Raw genomic sequence first — 14,063 nt, 5'->3', positions numbered from 1 at the left:
TCTTCTGAGATTAACAATGTAGTTGGATATATATTGATGCAATTTTCTTCAAGATGTTGAAGATTGATGCTAGATATAAATCCAATCCCAAAAGCCAAAGACATCTTATTAGACCACTGAAGAAAATACAAATCCTCCAAGGTAGCTGGTCAATTAGCAGAAGAGCAATGGAAAACCAAGGTGGTAGAGCAATAAAACCACAAGGATCTCAACTCATAGAACTCAGAGCAAACAAGTGGCAAGATAAAGTAGGATAAATCCCTCGGAGCTAGAGTCCCTGGAACTGGTGGTGCAGCCACAGTGTCACTCCCATGCTTCCCAGGAGGCGGAAGCATGGACCTGGGAACAGCGACACAGCACTTGACTTGCCCGGTAATGGAGATGGAGCTCCAGTAGACACCGAGGAAGGAGCACCAGGTGAAGGAGATGGCACTGCAAGACAGAGAGAACTCATTAATCTTAGGTGTAATGAGGTTTGTCCAACATAGCAATAATATACCAGTATCTTACTGTGCTTATATTGACATAGATGAAACCTCTGTAGAGATGGAGTCACAAGGATGAGAGAGTCTTCCCAGAAACTATTTTGGACAATGCTATTTGGATCAGCATGTAGATTCTTTCTGTAATCTGGATGAGCTATCTCATCTCACTCTTTTATTTGTGTTTGAAACCAAAACCCAAAGGGGATCAAATGGAAAGCCAACAGACAGTCACTCTTAAGGGTTCTGATTCTAATCATCAGCAACAAACATAAAGGCTGCAAGATGGAAGGGCAAAAAGGAAACATCCCCATGAATGACATGATGCTGGCTTTTTTGAAGGGTCATAACCTTTTTCTCCACTCTCTCATCAGTCAAGTTGACCACTAAGTGGAGCTATAAGTTCCTTTAGGTTAAGTTCAGAGATAATGGAAGCAGTACTGAAAAGGAAAAAGGCAGGAAAAAGGTTCCCAAACATGAAGTTCTGCATAAGGTTTTGATTTCTGTTCTAAAGAGTGAGAAACTATGAAAACCAATGCCAGGCAGGGCCTAAATCAATTACTGATGGTCTTAGGTTGTAATCGAGAAAGAAAAGAAGAAGAAAAAAAAATTGGAGTTGTAACATGATCTGCAGAAATGAGAGGATCTTACCAGGAGCTGCTGCAGGAACACCAGCAATATCAGCTGCAAAACGATATTAGCCAACTTAGTTGAACTCCTACTCGTAATATGCAGAAAATACAAGTGTTCAGTGACAATAAGAGAGAGAGAGAGAGAACTGTTGCACTTGCTGAAGGGAGGAGTGGACACCCCACAGGCAGAGGGAAGGGTAAGGGCCTTGGTGATGTTGACACCAAGGCTTGCTCCTTGTTTGAAGACATCACAGAGGCAGGAGACCTCCTTCTTGACCACCTTCTTGAGACCAGAGCAGCACTTCCCTGCTGGCTTGGCCACAGTGCTGCCATTCTCCACAAAGGTCAGGCAGTCAGTCAGCTCAAGGAAAGCAGATGAGCAGTCCAGGGAGGGTGCTGGTGCACTCACAGTGACACCATCACCATGCTTGGCTGCAGCTACCCACAGGATGACCCAAACACAAACCCTAACCCCAACCATTGTTGTCAAAATGTAGCAGCGTTTGCAGGAGTATGTGCAAGTGTAGGAACGGCTCTTGGCTGAAACCGAGAGGGAGGGAGGAGGAGGAGGAGGGGGAAAGGTTTGGTGGCCTTGGAGTTGGTGGTAGTGGAGTATGGAAGGTGTTGGAAAAGCAGGAAAGTCGTGTGAAGCTTGCTGTGCAGAAGTAAGAAATGGCACTCCAGGAGATGGGTGGAATGATGGAAGGTGGTGATGGTGGTCGGAGCACTTAGTTTTGGAGCACACCTTGAAAAAGGTGTGTGTCATGAGGTTTTCTTCTGCAGCATCCTATTGAGAGAGAGAGAGAGAGAGGAATGGCCCATTAAGGTTCAGCACATGTGAAATGTCATCATTGATGGCCATGTATGGGGATGAGAACTATTCTGGAGATTAGGACTTGGACCATAGAAAGGTGTAGAGATTGACCAAGGACAAGTGGGTGCTTGGAATCTCTCTCTCTCTCTCTCTCTCTCTCTCTCGTGACAGGAGATCAGTATGAGGTTGAGGTATTTGGAGTGTGTATCTTCTTCTTGCCACTCAGATCACTGAAGGATAAGGAAAGCTCTTTGAGACTTCCTTTCTACTCACAGTATGAATTGTAATGAAATGGTTATATCGTTCGGTGTTGGTTTAAGAAACATTATAATTTAGTTTCACATGTTCTAAAAGGAAAAGTAATTAAAATTATGTCATTAATTAATATTTTGTTCCACTACAGTAAAAAATTATTTTTATACAATAAATATTTTGGAAATGTTTTGATTTTTATTCACATATATTGAAATTTTGTGCGCTTCTAATTTGGTAAGTCGAATTTATAATATATATATATATAGGTAATATAGTATAAATATAGAAATTATTTCTTTGATTTTAATCTAAGGATAAAAATACAAATGATTTTTGGTATGAATAATAAGACTAAAATTTTGTAATATTTTCTCAAAAGATATATAAGAGATTGACATTTATTTGATGAATCCCATGAAATTTATTATTTCTAAGAGTTATTTACTTTTTGAGTTTCAATATTTTTGATTATTAGAATAATTGAAAATAACATTATATGCAATTGTTGCATACCCTTTATGTGGTAACAGTGGACACTAACGTTTTGGTTAGTGTATTGTTATATACTAAGTCTCAAATTTGACTCCATGTATAAGTATCATGAAATGTCATTTAATATAATAATAATAATAATAATAACAATAATAATAATAATAATAATTTAAAAATATGATAAACACGAACGAACGATATGAACAAAATTATCCTTTCTCAACTTAGAAATATGGAGATAATATCCGTTAGTTGAATTTGTCATGTCAACAACTATTCAATAGAAAATATTATCTTAAATAAATAAATATTAGTTTATTAATATATATAAAATTATAATTTTTTATTATAAATTTTTTATTCGTTCAAAAAGATAAATAAAAAATAATCATAAGCTTTATCGAGAAAATAAGGTTTGATTGACTTTTATATAACAATAAGAATATATGTTTTTCAGTGTTATTAAGAGGTTATTCTTAAAATTAAAAATAAAAAACAATAAAAAAAAATTCAGTAACACTGAGTAGAAATATCTATAAGTTAATTATAAAACAAATATGTAGAGTAAAAATCTCTATAAGTTAATTATAAAATAAATATATATTATAAAATTAATTATCTCACCAACTTATATCAAATATCTAAACATTAAAATCCTTCGTAATATTGGTTGGTAGCTTTGAAGGAATTTATATAGAACTAGACATATGCAACCGAGTCGAACCGGTCCGAACTCGAGTTTGGTTGATTGGACCGGTTCAATTTGAGGCTAACCCGATTGTATTCAGTGCGCTTCGTTTATACACCGAAAGCGACTATAAATAAATCTCTAACCCGCAAACCCTTCCGCTTCTCCTTCCCCCTTCCTCATCGCTCTAGTCCTCGAAGTTAAATCCAAAGCCATCCTCCACCGAAGCGGGAGAAACCCCAGCGACGACGAAACCCAAACCCTAGAAATCGCGAGCTCCATCGTCCCTTTCGCCGCCCCACTTCCTCTCCCGAAAGATCTCGCCCTTACTTCCTATCCTCCTCGTTCTCCCTCACGATTTTCTCTTTTTTTTTTCCTTTTCGATTTTTTTTGGCGTTGGTTGCAGGAAGGATAGACGGTTTCCGAGGAATGGGTTCTTCTTCCGAGATTTTTCCTGCTGGGTTTTGATTTGTTCTGGTCTAACGCCTGTTTCCTGTTCTGGAATTAGGGTTTCGTCTGGCTCTCACCTGAGCTCTCGATCGCCTACGGTGGTCGCGCCTGCGGAGCCCATTCCCCGGTTGGTTCTCTCTCCTGCCTGCTTCTTTCTAGGAAAGATTAATTTTTGGAGCTCGCGTTAGGGTTTTGGTTCTGCTGTGCGTGTGTTTCAGGAATTAGGGTTTGTGGCTGTTGTGACAGTCGATTTGTTATTCCTTGATGCTGCATCCTGAAAGGTTCTTAATTTTTCTCGAGTAGTTTGTTTCAATAGGCGGTTTTTGTCACTCATTCTCATTTCACAAGTCACCCCCAAGTCTTGATATCTTATAACCTAAGTCTGCTTGTGATTTGGGTGTCGTTGTTGTAGGCAACTTATTCAGGCTAGTCATATCAAGGGTTTACATTTCCCATGCATGCTAAGCTGTACCATTATCTTATGATATCGTGTTTGCTGGAATCATTATGCACACTGATTACTACGATACTTTCTGATTTTTGTGATTTTTTTGGTACTTCACATATGCTTTACAAAACGTGCATTTGTTTTTGTGCTCCTGGCGCACTTAACACATTTGAAATATTTGGTGGATGAATAGGCTGGTGAACATAAACTTAAAGTCAGGATTTCAGCTGTTTAGAGAGTATGGCATCACAATATCCGGTGCTCAACAACAGACCCATTGATCAATGGAAGGTTACAGAGTTAAAAGAAGAGCTGAGGAGGAGGAAAATCCCTGTAAGGGGTCTGAAGGAGGAACTGGTAAGGAAGTTATTTGAAGCAATTCGCAATGAAGAGGTGATCAAAGAGCAAGAAACTGGTGATCAAGTGCAATCGGATTGTCCTGATCCGACTCTTGATGGTGATGGCGATCAAAAGCAAGCAGAAAACTCAGCAGCAGATCATACCAACATTGTTCCGGATCCAATTGGACAGGGTCACTGTGATGCCAGTGCTATTGACATCAATTGTTCAGACGTCATTCCGGATCCAGTTGGAAAAACTGACTGTGATGCCACTATCACTGACATCGACATCAATCGAGAGATCAAGGTTCAAGATGCCATAACAGCTATTTCAGGATTGGATGTGACAGTTATGGAAACACAAGCCAATACAGTTCTGTTGGAAGACAGTACAACTGAAAGCCAGACTGTGATCACTCAGTACGACTCCCGTGTCATGGTTTCAAGAGCTGAAGAAAAACAAGCGGAAGAAAAGCAAGAAGACTCGAACGTACCCGATGAGGATATCAAGCCCAGCCTTTCAGATTTGGACAATCAGGTATCTGTGGTCAGCCCAGATTTAGGTTTCCAGGTTAAGTGTGAGTCAATTCCTATTGATTCTGTGTCAATTGTTGAAAAGAATAAACTAAAGGATAATTTAAATGCTGATGACTTTCATTTAGAGCAAGAAGTTGTTAAGCCGGAGATGGTTCAACCATCATCCAGCAGTGTTCCTTCCGTAGGTGGCGATTTGCAGTCACTGGGTGATGGTAAAGAGCTGCAGTCGTTGGATGATGATAAAGACCTGCAGTCATCGGGTGATGATAAAGAGCAAGTAAAGCACCTAGTCTCTTTGGAAGATACAGATGTCAAAAGCAGTACAAATTTCAATCTCAGCAAGGAAGATAACATAGATGAAGGATCTCCAGAAAAATTGAACTTGGATAGGTGTTCGAGTGATGAATTGATGGAGGAGGATGTCTTGGAAAGCAAGCAAATTGATCCCAACATGAAGTCTGAGGAACTGGCAGAAAAAACTGAGGTGAAACAGGAGCCTGCTATAGGAGCGAGAACAAATATTAAAGATGGGTTGGGTGAGTCTATTCCAGACAATAAAGATACTGTTGATGAAGACCATAGGAAGCCAGAAGGTTCTACCGAAAAGAGAAAACTAGAAGGTATCCCTAGCTGATTTATGGAGTCACAATAATTTTTTTACTTGATTTTTGCTGTTGAATGATATTTTGGATATTACACTTAGTTCAAATTGTTGCATATTAAAGCATCATTTTGGCGTTAACTGAAATGTCATCCAAGCTGCCTAGAAATAGCTGATCAAACATCTCACCATTTTGAAGCCTAGTCTATGAATGTAGTGATTCTTCCCTGCTAAAAACTTCGTCTTAGAAGCACCACACACATAAATTATCGTTGCATCTACATTACCATTATGGCATCTCCTGAAACTGATATGTATATTATCCTTTCCTATTTATAGTTTTACTTGATCTCCCTACTGATTCCGTCTTCATAGATCGTCTCTTGATTTGGGATTTCTTATCCAATTTGTCTGTAAAAAGTAATGCCCTAATATTTGTAAGAAGCGGTAGTATATCCATTTGCTTGAATTCCTGAAACAGTTCTCTTTGTCCATTGATTGAAATAATTCTTTGGTGTTTATGGTCTATATATACTGTTTTAAAGGAGGGTGTCCTAGACTTTTCGGTATGCATTGTTTGTTCTAGTATCAACCTGCCAAATGCAGCACTATTTTGGTAAAGGAATATGACATTGGATAATCGTGACTCATTTTAAGTTATCTTTCATCAAAAACAGTTCCATGAGTATGCTTTTGTGCTGGGAATGCAGTATTTTGAGAAACATGTTTTCTTGTGGGAATGTTGCACTTGAAGAAGCACATATTTGGCTGCAAGTGCAGCACAAAGCATGTCAATGCTCATAGTGTGCCTCCCTTTCTGATCAATTATTCTACAATGTCTTCTTTGTTTCTTAGCCTCTTGCAGTCTTCTGAACTGAATTGATATTATTGCTTATGGTTCTTTTAAGTTAAGATAAATGATGAAATTCTAGCTAGTTTGCTATATTTTTTTGGTCTTTGGTGTTATACATGATCCATACTAGGTTGAACTTAGATTAGGTCTTCATTTTTTAAGGAGCTGTGATTTGTTTTTTTATAACTGTCCTTAATAAATAAATCACCATGGAAGTATCTGATGTTTTAGATTTATAGCCTTACTCAAAGAACTGGTTTGATATTTATGCTGAAAGGTCTTAAGGAATTTCTTTTCAGTATCAAGTTGTTTTCTTTTCAGGTGAACTCTAGCTTTAGATTTGAATAGAACACAGTTACCCATGATTCTTGTTGAGGATTGACAATCTCAAAATAAGGTCGCCTATGCAGTAGCTAGTTTGGATTTTTTTTTTTTTTTTGTTAAGTGATTCTCAGCCAATACACCTAATGAACTTTTTGTGAGAAGAGGGAAGTAAATCATTGTCTAAATTTGTATAAGTTTTGCACGCATGGGAGATGTGTTAGCTACTTCAGCAAAGGAAGTGGTGGTTGTGTTTTCGGTTTTGTGTTTTCTTGGCTGTTCTGTACTTTTTGTAACAAAATGCATGTGTAGGTGCTTATCGTAGAATGTGCATATGCTTGGCCTTTGTAAATGTCCTATTTAAGCAATAGTGACTTGCATTAAAGATATATAGAAGATGAACTATACCATTTATGAACCCACCACATGGGCTTATAACAAGTAGATTTGCAGCTATGGAAAAAATACTTGGTGCTATTTTTTTGTAAGTAATTTAATTTATTTACAGCTATGATATTGACACAATCATTTGTAATATTGTTCATTGCAATTCTGATCTCTGTCTTTGCTTCTTTTACCATTTTGTTCCTATATAGCGAGAACTTCTCTTTTTGCAATTTTCATGTTACTAAATGTGCAAAGCATAGAATGATTGCTTATATGTTACATATAACAACCTGCTAATCTAGTTTCTCTAGAATCATAGAAATGTATTAACATTGAAGCCATTGAGTAACTAGAGACTTGGAGACATGCTAGTTGGAGAGAATTTAGGAGGATGATCTTATCTTGAATTTAATGGCGATCTTAGCATGGTTCAGTATATGTTGTTTTAACAGGAGGCTTCAAATGATAGGATGTGCTCTTCTTCTTCTTCTTATTCTTTTTTTTAAAATATCTCTGCTGAGTTGGACCTTGAACAAAGGAAAGATCCTCATCTCATCCTTGGTGTGAAATCAAGTTTCAATCTTTGAGAAAATGCCATAGTACAAGAGTGTTGAGAAGGAAGGGAAGAAAAAAAAAATCCAAATGCCAATCCATCAACCCGGTTGCTGAACCACAAAAGAAATGCTTGATTTCTGCCTTTGTATCTTGACAAGTTCTATTGTCCTTTTCTAGTTTTCAAAAGAAGCTGAAGATGACCTCTCTGACCACCACTGGAGGGAATAAAGGAAAGCTATGACGGCTATTACTGTCAATTTGTACAAGCCCAATCGAAGTGCTCAAAAAGTTGAATATGTTCTAACGTGATGGGTGGCTGTGAACTATTACATGGGTGGGCTATGCAAATTCAGTGTGGGCTGTTCTCACTTTGTGCTGTGACCTTTGGTCCACAATGATCTGCTGGATGAAGATGCCCTAATCTGATGGCTCAAAACTCAATGAGCTGAACACAACCCAAGTGGCCATTATATCTTTAGCCCAAACCTGAACCATGAACCTGACAGGTTATCTTAAAAGTGTCAAGTGTCTGCTTGGGTTGGTTTGATCTAACAGGTCTAGGTTCATATTTTCAGGTTGATTTTGAGTTGATGTGATGCTCTCTGGTTCTCAAGGACAAGATCTGTTGGGAATATCCAGAACAGCTTAATTTTGTCTCTCTCATAAGAAAGTGGGTATTAACTGCATAATATGTTAAATGTGAAGTTGATTCACATCTCAGGCCCTCAGACTATTGGATTGAGTTGTTGAAATGTTGGTCTGCTTCTAGACATCAACACTTTGTCATCTTTATGGTATATTATCAATTGCTGATCTTAGTAGCCTATAGTTTGTAATCAAGCAAGTTAATGACAGATTGACAGGTGCAACTGTTATGTTCTGAAATCTGCCGTGGATGATGTGCGTACTAGCAAAGCCTCTTCACTATAAGATACAAACTAAGATTATTTGGTACCTGTTTGTTAGCTGATTTTATGAATAGTTATGTTATGGCCTGACATCCAATTAACAAATACATGATTGGTCTGGCTTCATGTAGTTTATCATTATTGAATGATGGTTACCTTTTTTCATATTGGTAAATTATCTGATTGTGACATTTTTTTCAAGCTTACACTGTTAGCTAATTGATTTTATTCTTGTGTCTGAAGGATGGGCCTTGCCCCATGATAATCTTGTTAATTGATTTTATTCATGTAGTTGCCCCTTGGCAACTTGGATGACCATGATTCTATCAATGTAAATAGCCTTCCTCTTTGCAGGAATAAGTCAGTCCTATTTTATGTGGAGTGTATAAGCAACAATGTATCCAGACAGTATAAGTAGCCATGTGTCAGATTTCTTCTTTTGTAGGATCACTGTCTCTTGGTTATTGCTAGTATTGAGCCATATCTATTTATGAATATAACAAATATCCACAATTGAACACATCAGAATCTGATTTGTGAAGTTACTTTGCGTTTGTCTTTCTTGGTTGCTTGCATTCTGCTATTTTTTTGCTGTTTAGAAATAACTCATGTATAATGCTGGGCAATTCCTTTCTGAATTAGATGATTCTGTATTATAAGCAGTATTCCAGTATTAATCTGTTTCTGTTTTTCAAACGATTCTTTGGTTCAGACCAAGAAGCTGTTGGAAGCAGTGAGCCTCCAAAGAGGCAACGCCGCTGGAATTCAGAAACCATAAAAGTTCCTGAACAAGCATCCAATCTTGGTACATCAAGTACACCTAAGGATGCATTTCAACCAACTCCTAGACGGATATTCCCGAAGTCTGATTCAAAGCCCAGCGGAGATGCCCAGAAGGAACGCATTGGTGAGATTAAGATACTTCATATCCACAATGTTTGTGTCAAATGTAAATGATTTTATTTGACTGAATGTTGTCTACATTGCAGTGCCTCCATCACAGAAGCCTGCAACCACTTCACTGAGAATTGACAAGTTCTTGCGTCCCTTCACTTTGAAAGCAGTTCAAGAACTGCTTGCAAAAACTGGAACCGTCTGCAGTTTCTGGATGGACCACATCAAAACCCATTGCTATGTGACCGTATGTTGTTCATGCTTTATTATGTTTTTCTTAGCTCTTATATTTATTACCATTTTGTTATCATAATTCACAGTTATATTGGTTTTCACCTTTGCTTGCCATTTAGTTTCTTACAGTAGGACTGACTAGTTCAATCATTAATTTTGTGTATGATTCTGCTCATTTATAATCTTATATTAAATTTTTTTTAGACATCAAGGGAGAAAAAGATAGCATGTATCAGTATTTATATCAGGATTGTTTTTGTAGATGTTCTATACATTTAAATTTTTTGATAAAAATGGTGACTGTTAGGGTGGCAGGAGGTTGCCTTCTTTGTGTCTTTGCTTGGACCTTGACAATCATCTATCAATCTACACCTAGGCAGATACCTAACAGCTGAGGAATGCCTAGGCTCAGTTTAATCTGGCCGTTGAGCGTAAGTCTGGATCAACTTTCTAGTGGCCCATGAATCAAACAATTAAATATTACTGGCTCAAATTTTATTATTGGTCTCATGCCTCACTGTAAGATAAATATATTATTAAACATTGTGACATGAATGCACTGATTAGGAGACAGCGGACTTGCTCATGTGTTGGGGCCACTGGCCAAGTTTATAGTTTGAAGGCTTCATCTCAACCCTCATTATTCTTCATTTGGTGGTTACTTGAGAGATACCAAGCCTATTCTTGACTATTAAATCAAGAAGATGGTTGAAACCGCCAGGCTTTAAGATGAAACCTTTAAACTGTTTTTCTCGATCCTACCCTAAAGATGAAGGAAAAGAGGGTGATGACATTAATTCTTCTCTCATTTCCATTTCTCACTTTGTATCCATTTGTTTTCTCTTATTATAAAAAAATTCTGGTTGTTAAGGTTTTCCACATTTCTTTTTTTTTTTTACTTTTCTATATCATGTTTGAGGAAGGTTGTTTTGATTATGAAATTAAATTGAATAGATATCTATTGTTTTGGCTTTTCATTATATATAGTTCTTGTTGATTTTCAAATCACTTCTATTGTTACTCCTTTGTTAGCATCTTGACTGTTTGAGGAAGAATGTTAGGCAACTGGCTAGCATCTAGATTGGCTATTGGCCACCCGTTTGCTGCCTTTTCTGCAATAGTAATTTGTAACTGTTCATCCTTCTTTGTTAGCTATGTGCCATCTGGTTGTGCATTTTATGGTGGATGCTGTTTGTCAGATGGAGCTTCATATCCTTAATGGCGAAAAGGGAGGGGAGAAGGGTGAGGGGGAATGTTAGGGTGTCCTGTGGAATGGAAAAGGGAAAGATGAGAGAAAAGAGCACTGACAAAGAACTAAGTGAATGAAACAAGTTATTTGATATCCAATTATCAGCTTTGGAACTTAGACTTTTATGTCTGGCCACTTTTTGTAGGAACCTTGTCGGTTGAATAAGGCAATATAATCTTAAAAGTCATGATGTAATGCCTTTGAAAATTAGAATATTCTAACTATCAAAGATGGAGAAAACTGAAAAACTTCAAGCCAATTATGAGCTTTGGAACTTGACTTTTATGTCTGGCCACTTTTTGTAGGAACCTTGTCCGTTGAATAAGGCAATATGATCTTAAATGTCATGGTGTAATGCCTTTGAAAATTAGAATATTCTAACTATCAAAGATGGAGAAAACTGAAAAACTTCAAGCCATAGACTGAAAAACTATCAAGGATACTTGCTCACTCTGCTTGCTTGCTTGCGGCCTTTGTCTTGAACTGTGGTTTAAAATTGGCTTATGCCTATGGTATGGAGCTCAGCTGCTGAAATGGTCATCAGCAATTAGGAATAGTAATAATGTGCATTCTTTGAACTTTGTAATCTAGGTATCCATCATAGTTGTCTCTCCCTGTGTTTGAACATTTCTTAACTCTGTTTATCATTTGCAGTATTCTTCGGTGGATGAAGCCAATGCTACACGAAATGCTGTTTACAATCTCCAGTGGCCTCCCAATGGTGGGAATCTTCTGATCGCAGAGTTTGTTGATCCCCAAGAAGTCAAGGCACGTGTTGAGGCCCCACCACAATCACCGGCACCTATCAGCCCAAGCCCGACCGCAGCCAAGGCTACAAACTTTCAACCACCTCAGGCAGCCCAACCCCCTACTCGTCAACATTCTTTTAGGCAGCAGCTGCCTCCTCCCCTTGCAAAACCTCCGACACTGTCTGATGCACCTACCGTAAGAGAGCGACTTCCCCCGCCACCGCCGCCACCTTCCACGGAGCCAGAACCACCTGCATTGACACTTGATGATCTCTTTCGAAAAACCAAGGCTACCCCCAGGATCTATTACTTACCCTTGTCCGAAGAAGTGGTAGCATCCAAGCTTGCAGCACAGGGCAAAAGCAGCAGCAGCATCAAGGGATAGGTAGAGCTCCAAGCTGCAGCAAGAAAGTAGTTTGTTTGTTAAATGGTGTGTAGTTTTGCAGACAAACTTGATGCCTATAGGTCCAGATGTTTGTCAGATGAGTCCCATCTCTCTCATTCAGATCTCCATTAGGTTTTTATCATCTGCTGTCCTGTGAGAGACCAAACCAGCAGGGAAATATATTCAGTAGTTAGTAAAAGGACATGTTGTAGCGTAGCTTAGCTGCTGAGACGCTATGATGTAAGGGAACACTAAGCAGAACTTGTTATGCTTCTTGCTGAGTAGAGTAGTTTAGCACTATCCAATTCTCGACTCTAATGAACGATACTCCTTTTTCATTTTTTGGATACCAATCTGACATTTTTGACCTGGAAACACCAACACCTTATTATTAGTTCATTCATATGGACCACCGTGGAGACACTGACCGACACTCTGGCATAGCTTTTCCTACTGTTTGTGCATGGTGGCCCGGCCGAGGAGACTTGCTCTTCTTCTTGCTTGCTTGCACGCTTGGTCTTTTTTCCACAGTTGTTTTCATGCTGGAAAAAGGAGATGAAAGAAAGACTGGCCAAATTCTAGAGTTCTTTTAGTGGCTATTTGAATACTGCCATTAGCAACAAGCTAAAATGCCAACTCACGATCATGGCTATCACATTTAATGCTGGAGAGGACACGAAGAAGACTATGAGCACATCCTATGGTAAGTAAATAAAGTTGACTGGTTGCAAACGTAATACTAACTTTTTTAGTTTTCTCCTACAATGATGACATTGACTACTAATAATCCCCCCTCCCCTCCCCTCCTCAAGTCTTGTCTTCCATATCCATCCAAAGATGCTGCCTGTGGTTTCGTTCAGACCTACCGTCCAAGTAGTTCCGAGTTAAATCTTACTTATGCTCCGATTAGTTTAAGATCTTACACGATGATCCAAAAATTAAGATTTCGAATCATGAGATTAGACTCGATGAAATATCTAATGTAACTTGTTCCACATCATCAAAGAGAGCAGCCTATGTGAAGTCATCTATCGATCTCACTGTCATCCTTTGTGAACTCATCTGGTGATCTCATCACCTCATCGGATTCAATGCCATTTAGTACTTACTACAGTCTGTGATGTTGACATGATCGAGAATGATCGAACAAGGCATTTTCCATACACAAACACTTGACCCTGCCACATTATCATGCCGAATAATTGTTCGCATTTTAGATATGGACAATTAGGGTTGACATCAAGTCAAGTTGAGATAGATTTCTATCCAAATCATTCCCATTATCCCAACCATACGCATGACCACTTGGAGAAAGCTTTGATTGATGGCTCCGGAAATTTAGGGGAGCCTCACCGATGGAAACCCGCATCTAATTATAGAGATCGATAAGGACCCTTTCGATTTAGTCGAAGCCAAGCCAATGGTCACATGAACACAGCTAATATCTGCTCAGCTCGACTCGTCATCTCTCCGACAGCAATAGGTGATTGTAGCTCGAAGAAGGAAGGAAGGAAGGAAGGAAGGATCCAATATGAACTCACATCTAAATCGTTGTTATATCTAAAAAAACAATGCATATTTTAATTTGTTGGTTGCAGAGTTATGCCATTGACTATTCTTTTTTTCCATTAATATAGGAAGGTAGGAAAAGAAATAACGAATCAGGTTTCCATTATTTTACAGCCGCAAATTTGGAAAACACAGGCCGCAAAATGGGGAAAAAAAAGGAGGATGATGTAAGAAAATGGCGGATGCTGATGTCCAGATTTGGATGTGTCCACTTGACGC

General features: G+C 38.4%; 2 protein-coding genes across 2 annotated transcripts; one reads left to right on the top strand and one right to left on the bottom strand.

The window, feature by feature from the left end:
- Positions 1 to 76: 76 nt before the first annotated feature.
- Positions 77 to 1,898, bottom strand: LOC135610758 (non-specific lipid transfer protein-like 1). The gene is made up of 3 exons (XM_065105658.1): positions 1,262 to 1,898; positions 1,134 to 1,166; positions 77 to 432 (listed from the first exon to the last, which is right to left on the bottom strand). The coding sequence occupies exons 1-3, from the start codon at positions 1,878 to 1,880 to the stop codon at positions 269 to 271; spliced, it is 816 nt and encodes a 271-aa protein (XP_064961730.1). The 5' UTR covers positions 1,881 to 1,898; the 3' UTR covers positions 77 to 268.
- A 1,625-nt stretch (positions 1,899 to 3,523) lies between these two features.
- On the top strand, positions 3,524 to 12,613 carry LOC135610749 (formin-like protein 20). The gene is made up of 5 exons (XM_065105631.1): positions 3,524 to 3,940; positions 4,455 to 5,759; positions 9,477 to 9,671; positions 9,754 to 9,905; positions 11,796 to 12,613. Exons 2-5 carry the CDS (start codon positions 4,502 to 4,504, stop codon positions 12,273 to 12,275), a joined length of 2,085 nt encoding a protein of 694 aa, XP_064961703.1. The 5' UTR covers positions 3,524 to 3,940; positions 4,455 to 4,501; the 3' UTR covers positions 12,276 to 12,613.
- Positions 12,614 to 14,063: the final 1,450 nt, after the last annotated feature.

The sequence above is a fragment of the Musa acuminata genome, chromosome BXJ1-2 (assembly GCF_036884655.1).
Source record: "Musa acuminata AAA Group cultivar baxijiao chromosome BXJ1-2, Cavendish_Baxijiao_AAA, whole genome shotgun sequence".
NCBI classification, from domain to species: domain Eukaryota; kingdom Viridiplantae; phylum Streptophyta; class Magnoliopsida; order Zingiberales; family Musaceae; genus Musa; species Musa acuminata.
The sequence above is the reverse complement of the archived record's forward strand: the minus strand, read 5'-3'. Positions and strand labels throughout refer to the sequence as shown.

What these genes read in the sequence shown, in the direction of transcription:
- LOC135610758 (XM_065105658.1), bottom strand. Translation starts at nt 1,880, where the DNA reads ATGACACACACCTTTTTCAAGGTGTGCTCCAAAACTAAGTGCTCCGAC. An exon ending in TCCCTTCAGCAAGTGCAACA is followed by an intron (nt 1,167 to 1,261) that starts GTTCTCTCTCTC and finishes ATCGTTTTGCAG; the next exon opens with CTGATATTGCTGGTGTTCCT. An exon ending in TGTTCCTGCAGCAGCTCCTG is followed by an intron (nt 433 to 1,133) that starts GTAAGATCCTCT and finishes TCTGTCTTGCAG; the next exon opens with TGCCATCTCCTTCACCTGGT.
- LOC135610749 (XM_065105631.1), top strand. Translation starts at nt 4,502, where the DNA reads ATGGCATCACAATATCCGGTGCTCAACAACAGACCCATTGATCAATGG. An exon ending in CGAAAAGAGAAAACTAGAAG is followed by an intron (nt 5,760 to 9,476) that starts GTATCCCTAGCT and finishes TCTTTGGTTCAG; the next exon opens with ACCAAGAAGCTGTTGGAAGC. An exon ending in AAACCCATTGCTATGTGACC is followed by an intron (nt 9,906 to 11,795) that starts GTATGTTGTTCA and finishes TATCATTTGCAG; the next exon opens with TATTCTTCGGTGGATGAAGC.